The sequence below is a fragment of the Pseudorasbora parva genome, chromosome 15, assembly GCF_024679245.1.
Source record: "Pseudorasbora parva isolate DD20220531a chromosome 15, ASM2467924v1, whole genome shotgun sequence".
NCBI classification, from domain to species: Eukaryota; Metazoa; Chordata; class Actinopteri; order Cypriniformes; family Gobionidae; genus Pseudorasbora; species Pseudorasbora parva.
In genome coordinates, this window is record NC_090186.1 from 1,488,898 (window position 1) to 1,499,350 (window position 10,453).

Below are 10,453 nucleotides of genomic sequence, written 5' to 3' on the forward strand. Positions count from 1 at the left end.
TTAGTCTATTTTGTGATTTGCATGGAAACAAAATCTGGACGGGAGCACAGAGAAAATAGAGCCAATAAACACACTAAGCTCAGCGAGAAATATGAGCCAGAGCTTCAGTTCTGAGAGAATGCGGTGGGTAAATCCTGTTATCTGCTAGTGTGTGTGTGTGTGTGTGTGTGTGGGAGAGATCTTACAGCGCTCTTGGGCAGGGTCTGCCTGTGGTCAGTGATGTAGCAGTGTATGAAGCCAGCGAGCACACACAGCACACACACACACAGCGCAGATGGCAGAACTCCTCCCAGCAGGGCAGCCAGCAGCTGATCTCTGAACGGATCTACAGCACAGAGAAAACATCACCATCAGCTTACACATTAACACACACACACACACACACACCTGAAGACTTGAGCATGAGGAAGTCCAGCTCAGAGCACGCTGGGAAAACACCTCAGCTCTACTCATGCTTGGTATGCAGGAACTAATAAAAGGTTTAAAACTGAAAAGGTTTCCTCGACCTGTCCTGTCACTCAAATCCTGCTCAAACCTGTTTAATCTGAAAGCTCGCTGCGGTACCTTTGGGAGTGTGTGTGCACAGCGGCTCGCTGGGGCTGTAGGCCAGAGGGAGAGACTCGGATTCGGCATGAGCCGTCACACAGATCTGTGTGGAAAACTCCACAGGACCGTACATCACGCTCCCGTTCACAAGACGCATGTGACCCTGAAACAACAAAATGCGTTATTTAACTGTTTTAATTCGGACCAATTATAACCCTTTATACATGATGTACTATAAGGCAGGTGATAGGGCGGAGTCTGTCAGCAGTCGTGGGTGGAGTCTATGCTAATAGGGCAGAGCCTGTCAGCAGTTGTGGGTGGGGTCTATGCTAATAGGGTGGAGTCTGTCAGCAGTCGTGGGTGGAGTCTATGCTAATAGGGTGGAGTCTGTCAGCAGTCGTGGGTGGAGTCTATGCTAATAGTGGATTCTGTCAGAAGTCGTGGGTGGAGTCTATGCTTATAGTGGAGTCTGTCAGCAGTCGTGGGTGGAGTCTATGCTAAGAGTGGAGTCTGTCAGCAGTCATGGGTGGAGTCTATGCTAATAGGGTAGAGTCTTTCAGCAGTCATGGGTGGAGTCTATGCTAATAGGGTGGAGTCTGTTAGCAGTCGTGGGTGGAGTCTATGCCAATAGTGGAGTCTGTTAGCAGTCATGGGTGGAGTCTATGCTAATAGTGGAGTCTGTCAGCAGTCATGGGTGGAGTCTATGCTAATAGTGGAGTCTGTCAGCAGTCATGGGTGGAGTCTATGCTAATAGGGTGGAGTCTGTCAGCAGTCGTGGGTGGAGTCTATGCTAATAGGGTGGAGTCTGTCAGCAGTCGTGGGTGGAGTCTATGCTAATAGGGTGGAGTCTCTCAGCAGTCGTGGGTGGAGTCTATGCTAATAGGGTGGAGTCTGTCAGCAGTCGTGGGTGGAGTCTATGCTAATAGTGGATTCTGTCAGAAGTCGTGGGTGGAGTCTATGCTTATAGTGGAGTCTGTCAGCAGTCGTGGGTGGAGTCTATGCTAAGAGTGGAGTCTGTCAGCAGTCATGGGTGGAGTCTATGCTAATAGGGTAGAGTCTGTCAGCAGTCATGGGTGGAGTCTATGCTAATAGGGTGGAGTCTGTCAGCAGTCGTGGGTGGAGTCTATGCCAATAGTGGAGTCTGTTAGCAGTCATGGGTGGAGTCTATGCTAATAGTGGAGTCTGTCAGCAGTCATGGGTGGAGTCTATGCTAATAGTGGAGTCTGTCAGCAGTCATGGGTGGAGTCTATGCTAATAGGGTGGAGTCTGTCAGCAGTCATGGGTGGAGTCTATGCTAATAGGGTAGAGTCTGTCAGCAGTCGTGGGTGGAGTCTATGCTAATAGTGGAGTCTGTCAGCAGTTGTGGGTGGAGTCTATGCTAATAGGGTGGAGTCTGTCAGCAGTCGTGGGTGGAGTCTATGCTAATAGGGTAGAGTCTGTCAGCAGGCGTGGGTGGAGTCTATGCTAATAGGGTGGAGTCTGTCAGCAGTCGTGGGTGGAGTCTATGCTAATAGGGTAGAGTCAGTCAGCAGTCGTGGGTGGAGTCTATGCTAATAGGGTAGAGTCTGTCAGCAGTCGTGGGTGGAGTCTATGCTAATAGGGCAGAGCCTGTCAGCAGTCGTGGGTGGGGTCTATGCTAATAGGGTGGAGTCTGTCAGCAGTCATGGGCGGAGTCTATGCTAATAGTGGAGTCTGTTAGCAGTCATGGGTGGAGTCTATGCTAATAGTGGAGTCTGTCAGCAGTCGTGGGTGGAGTCTATGCTAATAGTGGAGTCTGTCAGCAGTTGTGGGTGGAGTCTATGCTAATAGTGGAGTCTGTCAGCAGTCGTGGGTGGAGTCTATGCTAATAGGGCGGAGTCTGTCAGCAGTCGTGGGTGGAGTCTATGCTAATAGGGTAGAGTCTGTCAGCAGTCGTGGGCGGAGTCTATGCTAATAGTGGAGTCTGTCAGCAGTCGTGGGTGGAGTCTATGCTAATAGGGCGGAGCCTGTCAGCAGTCGTAGGTGGAGTCTATGCTAATAGGGTAGAGTCTGTCAGCACTTGTGGGTGGAGTCTATGCTAATATGGTAGAGTCTGTCAGCAGTCGTGGGTGGAGTCTATGCTAATAGGGTAGAGTCTGTCAGCAGTCGTGGGTGGAGTCTATGCTAATTGTGAAGTCTGTCAGCAGTCGTGGGTGGAGTCTATGCTAATAGTGGAGTCTGTCAGCAGTCGTGGGTGGAGTCTATGCTAATAGGGCGGAGTCAGTCAGCAGTCATGGGTGGAGTCTATGCTAATAGGGTAGAGTCTGTTAGCAGTCATGGGTGGAGTCTATGCTAATAGTGGAGTCTGTCAGCAGTCGTGGGTGGAGTCTATGCTAATAGTGGAGTCTGTCAGCAGTTGTGGGTGGAGTCTATGCTAATAGTGGAGTCTGTCAGCAGTCATGGGTGGAGTCTATGCTAATAGGGCGGAGTCTGTCAGCAGTCGTGGGTGGAGTCTATGCTAATAGGGTAGAGTCTGTCAGCAGTCGTGGGCGGAGTCTATGCTAATAGTGGAGTCTGTCAGCAGTCGTGGGCGGAGTCTATGCTAATAGTGGAGTCTGTCAGCAGTCGTGGGCGGAGTCTATGCTAATAGTGGAGTCTGTCAGCAGTCGTAGGTGGAGTCTATGCTAATAGGGCAGAGTTTTTCAGCAGTGATGTAAACATGAATTATGAATTCCCTTTAAATGACCCTTATTTGTGAGAGCGATGTGATTATCACTCACCGTGTGATTTCTCCTGCTGTTGAACACAGACACGCCGTAGATCATATCAGGGAAGATCTTCCAGAGTGACTCCTCTTTCTTCATCTTCTTGGTCCTCCATCTGAATGGCCCCTTTATGCTGATGTTGATGTAGTTCTGCAGCACGTGCAGCTCCACCAGCGGCGCTCCGAGAACCGCTGCGGAGACATCAGAGCTCAATGATTGGCCTTTATGAGGCTCAGAGTTCAGCCCTGTGATTACGGTAATCAAGCCAAGCAATGCACACGTGCATAAACCACCGTGAGAAAGAGCCAGCACGATACTAACAAATATATCATTCTCTCTACGCTCCACCCCGGTGTGAAAGATTCCTGAATGATTGTGAGAAATCCTGAGTCACAGCATTCCAGCCGACTATCCTTCAGTTTGAAGGGTGTTGCAGGGCTGGACGGGGTTTCTGGAGAAACTAATTGAGGAACACTTAAATTAGCTGAATAAAAGCATTGGTCTTTCTGTTTCCTAACATACTGGACCATTTATAGGATTACAGCTTGCAGAACAAGCTCAGGTCTTTGTCTCACGAGAGCTCAGATTTCTCTGTTGACGCTGAAACTACAGCAGCTTAGCAACTATTGCATACATCACACAATAAACGTCTGATCTGAACTCAAACTCTATTCTGTGGTAATAACCGGCCACCCTTTATCTCACAAATTACATGGAAATAATGAGATCAAATGACTTTATACCTTTATTACACCAGAAGAATCACTCTATGGTGTTTGTTTAGCGGTAATGACCGGCTCACTGTACGTCATCACGCTTATTATCTGCTCACTTACCAAATTATATTTAGATGAAATTCAGATTTAAAGTCACGATAAAACAAGTTGTATTCTGATGTGCATTAAAAAGACGGGGCTTGCTTCTATGCATCGGTTGTTGATTGGTCGTTGAGATGTGGGCGTGGCTCTCAAAGGTGTATGCAGATGAGTGTGAGCTTGCAGGGGGCGGGGCCTAAGACATGTCCAGAACTGCCAAAGGTCAGAAATATCTGAGTGCTGTGACTGTTTGGGTTCATGAGCCATTTCACTGTAGGCACTACACTGCAAAATATGCTCCTCTTACTCAGTATTTTTGTCTTGTTTCTAATCCAAACATCTAAAAATCTTAAAACAAGAAATATTTACTAGACAAGCAAAAGTAATTGTCTTGTTTTGGGAAAAAATAACTCAAAATGAAGAGAGTTTTTGCTTAAAATAAGATAAATAATCTGCCAATGGGGTGAGAAAAATAATCTTAATTCAAACAGAAAACAAGATTATTTTTCTCACCCCATTGGCAGATTATTTATCTTATTTTAAGCTAAAACTCTCTTCATTTTGAGTTATTTTCCCCAAAACAAGACAATAATTTTACTTGTCTAGTAAATGTTTCTTAATGTAAGAATTTTTAGATATTTAGACTAGAAACGAGACACGAATACTAAGTAAGAAGAGCATTTTCAGTGCAGTGTTGTTACTGTCATCAACAGCGTCACAAATGGATTTCTGACATAAAAATGAGTCAGATGTACAGTAATTATACCTGCCGTAGTCACTGGAGTTATCTTTAGTACAGTAACCCTGCGTGCATTATTGAGGAAAAGACTAAAGCTCACGTGTTTCTAGTTTCACTACCAATATCTGCCTTAACTGTGTTTACACCAACAGCGACACACAAGACCCCGTTCATCTGAGCGACAGTGACTGGAGGAGGCGACGGCATGTAGGCGTGTCCAGCACCGCGACAAAATTGCGATATGTTAAACTTCATAGTGCAACTTTTGGGAGAGACAACCAGTATGAGTGAGAGTCTATGGCAGCCCTCTCAAGGGAACGTGATCATGAGGACGTTTGCCATGGTTGTAGTGATGGTAATGAACAGTGATTGGACCAATATTGGAGTCTCTCGGACCAACTCTACAGCGCCACCACCAGTTCAATACATTCATTTTTCTAAAGATTATAACTTTTTAACCCTTTGGTCTTGAAACTAAGTACACCTGATCCCTCTCTTCATGAGGGTTACATTCAGTTTTGAAAAGTACAGTATTAAATGTCCAAAATTGGCTCGGATGATCTTTGGTCTGAGCCGCACAGAAATGACAGAACAGATTTTGTTATGTTCATCTTTGTTTAAAAGTTATAATGTTGTGAACTTAAGAAGGTCGACCCAAAATTTGTTGAAAGGCTGTATCTCGGCCAAACTTTGATCAATCGAAATGAAAATTGGCACTCTTCATCGGACATGATCTGAGGGTCCATCCCAAATTTGGGAACAGCTTCACCTACAGGTCATGAGATCTGAAAAATGGCTATTTCTGCTTTTGAACAGTTTGTCAGAAAATCATATAATCTTGGTGTCTATTGATTTCTTTTGTCATGCCAAATCCGTGGATACCGATTTTGCCAGGATCAGACGAACCATGTGTCCGCCATTTTGAATTTTGTCATGAATTGCAATATCTTTTAAGCGATTTGACATATTGGCACAAAATTTGGTAGGAATCACCGACAGCATGTCCTGAAGGTGCCTGAGAATCTTGAACACAGCGCCACCTAGTGTTCCAGAAATACACGTTTTTTGGCAAAAATGCTTATAACTTTTAATAAGATTGTTCAAATGCCGATTCCAATAATACATCATATGTCATTTTCCAACAATGTTCCCGTTTTTTGCTGCTCCTCCTATACATTTTTGCCCAATCTGATCCGCACAGAAAGGATCAAACTGATTCTACTTAGCTTGGCATGCTAACCAGACCCCATTCTTTCTAATGTGGCTCTTCAGCTATCAAGGTAAACCATAAGCTACATTAGTATTAAGTTATCTTAGCATGCTAATCTGGTTAACATGTCTTTGTGTGCTCATTCTGACACTGAAAGCTCTCCTCAGCAGCCTGGGGGAATCAGCGTACACTCAGTGAATTGAACAATGTAAACTGTGCAATGTTCCAGAGTTTCCTAATACAACCCAAAGTCCAAACATGCCAAACAGAGCCATATTGGGCTTGGCCTCATAAATGCTTCGTGTAGCTGTACTTTATGACATATCTGTGTGTGCATGTAAATCAGGCTGTACTCTGTTTGTATACGCCGCAAAAATGCTCTTCTTACTTAGTATTTTTGTCCTGTTCTAAGTCCAAATATCTAAAAATTCTTACATTAAGAAGCATTTACTAGACAAGCAAAAGTTTTTGTCTTGTTTAGGGGAAAATATGAGAGAGCTTTTCCTTAAAATAAGAAAAATAATCTGCCAATGGGGTGAGAAAAATAATCTTAATTCAAACAGAAATAAGATTAATGGTCACTCACTGTCGGTCAGGGGGTTGAATCTGGCGGCGCTCTCGCTCCAGAGGGATTGTGTGTGAGCGCTGACGGCTCTGACTCTGGCGAAGTACTCGTCCCGCTGGTCAAACGTCTCCTGAGATACGTCACACTGGCTCTGAGTGATGGAGCTGCACTGCTTCACCCGCCTCCACCGCAGCTGCCCCACACCGCTCGCCTTCGCATCGCCATATCTGCAGGATAACACTTCATCACATTACAGCTTCAGGAACACAACAACTACTCCTTCATCCCTCTCGGTTCTAGAGTGAGCTGTCTTTATCGGCTCTTTAAAGGGTTAGTTCACCCAACAATGAACTGTCTGTCATTAACTCCTCTCCCTAATGTCGCTCCACACCCGTAAGACCTCCGTTCATCTTCACACACAGTTTAAGATATTTTATATTTAGTCCGAGAGCGTATGCAAGTGTATGCACACTATACTGTCCATGTCCAGAAAGGGAATAAAAACATCATCACAGTAGTCCATATGAGACATCAGTGGGTTAATTAGAGTCTCTTGAAGCATCCAAAATACATTTGGGTCCAAAAATAACAAAAACTACGACTTTATTCAGCATTGGCTTCTCTTCCGCGTTTGTGTTTAATCCTCAAATAAAGATTCAAACGGTTATGACTCAGTGAATTGATTCATGATTCGGATCGCGTGTCAAACTGCTGAAATCACGAGACATTGGCGATCCGAATCATGAATCAATTCACTGATTCATAACCGTTTGAATCTTTATTTGAGGATTGAACACAAACGCGGAAGAGAAGCCAATGCTGAATAAAGTCGTAGTTTTTGTTATTTTTCAGAGGCTTGTGGAACGGCGTTAGGGTGAGTCATTAATGACATACATTTTTGGGTGAACTAACCCTTTAAGATCCATCATGTGCTGTATTTCCTCATTTGTGTAATCAAAAGCAGGTAAATATTGGTTTTGGGGGGTTAGTACATATTTGGACAACTAACGTCTTCACTAACTTCTCTTTTCTTCATCCTTATCTTTGAATCAGCCGAAGAGCAAACTTGATTTCTCACACAAACTGATCGTTTTGTGTCTTAAGATATCGATGTGTGGTCAGGAGCCACAGGGCTCTTTGTTCACGTTGTCTAAGCATGTTTTTTTTGCTCTCATGGAATTGTTCCCCATTCACATCATTATATGACCCACACACAGAAACGGCTGAGTTAAATCTTCATTTGTGTTCTCCTGAAGAAACAAACACACCTACATCCCGTACGCCCTGGGGGTCAGCAGATCAACATCAGGCTCATTTTTGGGTAAACTCTCAATCAATCAATCAATCAATCAACTTTATTTATATAGCGCTTTTACAATCACGATTGTGTCAAAGCAGCTTCACAGTGTCAAACAGGATAATATTGCGACAAAATTAGATTTGGCTGTACAGTCGTACTGGAGAAAACAGTGATGTTATCAGCTTAGTTTAATTTATCATATAGCGACAATGTTGGCAGATCAGTATTATAGTTTATAGAATTAAATAAGACCTAATTCATATATTTTATTTGTATAATAAGTTGAATAACTTTAATCATATTTTTAGTGTCCCCAACTGAGCAAGCCAAGCCAAAGGCGCTGTTAAACTCTCCCTTTAACTCCACCTATATTCGCCCTGTGTGTTCACTCGCTCAGTGTGAAGTGTGTGTGTGTGTGTTATTCGACTCACATGGCATACTCCACAGAGTAGATGGTGCCGTTGGGCGAGCCGTCCCCGGGCGTCCATTTGACCAGATTCCTCAGATTGACGGAGGAGAAGTGGACGTTCTGCGGCTCCGGCAGGCGCTCAGACGAGACTGCACCAGAATATCCTCACATGTTATTATCATGCACACTCTGGATTATTTCTATAAGTTCAGGCATTGTTGAAATAAATCAGACTTTGTTGAAATAAATCAGACTTTGTTGAAATAAATCAGACTTTGTTGAAATAAATCAGACTTTGTGAAACCACAGGAAGAGGCACACGAGTGTCTGATGGGTGAATATGCTTCCTGTTGTTTATGATCACAGAAAACCACAGAAAACCAGCAGATCATAATAAAGACGAACATGTGCTGAAGATATGACTAGATGAATAATAACTTGATTATGCCATGGAATATAAACATTAACAAGATAATTACGACTTTATTATAGGCTCTTTCGCAATTCTGGCTTTATGACAATTCTCATAAACAAATCATAATAGTGAAACAGAAAGTCTTATTCAGTTACTCAAAAAATGTCAAAATTAACATTATTATCGTTTTCAAGGAAGTTACATACTAACTATTCGTGTTTAATTACAGTCATGCTGTTTGTATGCGCTTTACAGAGCCTCGATACAGTCACAATGATTCCCACATACATCTGAAAAAACTAGAAAAACCTCAACAATTACACTCGCAACAGATACATCTGCAGAATACACAGGCCTACTCAATGTGTATTAACACTTAACAAATGCTTAATAATGCAAAGCAACATGACCAATTAAGTTAGTTATTTTCAAGCACAAATGTAACAAAACACTGAAGTAAAAATAAAAATGTATACTGTATTGTGAAAATGAAAGTATTAAATACAAATATTTGTTATTTATGTTGTTAAATAACAAATACAACAGATTTATGTAGTTTTATTTTTGTAATGTGTTTTAAGTCATGGCTAGTGATTTCCAGTGGTTAGCTATTAACTGATGTCATTGTTTGTTTGTTTTGATTTTGCTGCTCTGGTGAATTGTATTAAATCCACACTAATAATCAAAGTAAATCATAATATTTATTAATGATAATAATAAAATAGTTAGCCCACATCAACAACAAAACAAAAAACATTCAAAAATAGAGGCTATTGTCCGCGTTTTTTAATTAATAGACTATGAAAAATGAGATTTTTAGTGATATTTTGACCACTCAAACAGGAAATGTCCACGGTTTCCATTTCAGAAATCTGGTCAGCTTATTTTAAGTGGTTATTTGTTAATCAGTATTATAGATATTAATGCCTATATGTCTATATAAGACTTATAGACTCTCCATCACAGATTGAACACACACACACACACATATATATTTGAGCACCTTCAGGTGAGATTTACCTGGACAGAGCAAGCACAGCGCGAGCACTAACAGCTCCTCCATGCCTTCATCCTGCCGTCCTGACCCGGGCAGTGTGAGTTCTGTCCCGCGTGTGTGTGTCTGGAGCTCTCGCGCTCAGGTACAGTCAGTCTCTCTCTCTCTCTCTCTCTCTCTCTCTCTCTCTCTCTCTCTCTCTCTCTCTCTCTCTCTCTCTCTCTCTCCTGCAGGTGTTTCTGCTGCGCGACACGTGACCTGTCCGAGCCAATCGCTGAGGAGGCGTGGGAGCTTACACTGGTTTCCAAGTAACACTAAATATGAGCCAAGTCTTTAAAATAACTTTAACATTTTGAAAACATTTTAAAAATGTGATCCCACCTTACAGTCTAAAATGGCAACAGCGTCTTACGTGTGTGTGTGTTAGTGTGTGTGTGGTATGGCAGCGGACTGGTTATACAGGTGCGACTTCATAACTTGACTGAATGATGAATGATATAATCTACCGTAGCCCGTAAAGAGCCTGAACATCACTTCTCTACTGTTCAGTCCTCTAACGGAAGCTAAGATGTTCATCTGTGTACTTTCTTTAAAATCTTTGAATGATACAAAGGTCTTGTATCGCTGTGAATGTTTTATTTATTTATTTATTAGTATTATTATTATTTTTCTATGTATAATTTGCTCCCCTGGCTCCAAAGTGTATGTCGGTCTGTTGTTCAACCATAAAAAAATAA

General features: G+C 42.7%; 1 protein-coding gene across 1 annotated transcript in view; it reads right to left on the reverse strand.

Annotated features, from left to right (window-relative positions):
* il20ra (interleukin 20 receptor, alpha) overlaps positions 1-9,883 on the reverse strand; it is an 11,971-nt gene extending 2,088 nt beyond the window's left edge. The window contains exons 1-6 of the mRNA XM_067418433.1: positions 9,743-9,883; positions 8,330-8,456; positions 6,620-6,825; positions 3,285-3,460; positions 565-709; positions 186-325 (exon numbers count right to left, since the gene is read on the reverse strand). Of these exons, the coding sequence (XP_067274534.1) occupies positions 186-325; positions 565-709; positions 3,285-3,460; positions 6,620-6,825; positions 8,330-8,456; positions 9,743-9,785 (837 nt within the window). The 5' untranslated portion in view covers positions 9,786-9,883. The remainder of the gene's footprint in view (positions 1-185; positions 326-564; positions 710-3,284; positions 3,461-6,619; positions 6,826-8,329; positions 8,457-9,742) is intronic.
* Positions 9,884-10,453: the final 570 nt, after the last annotated feature.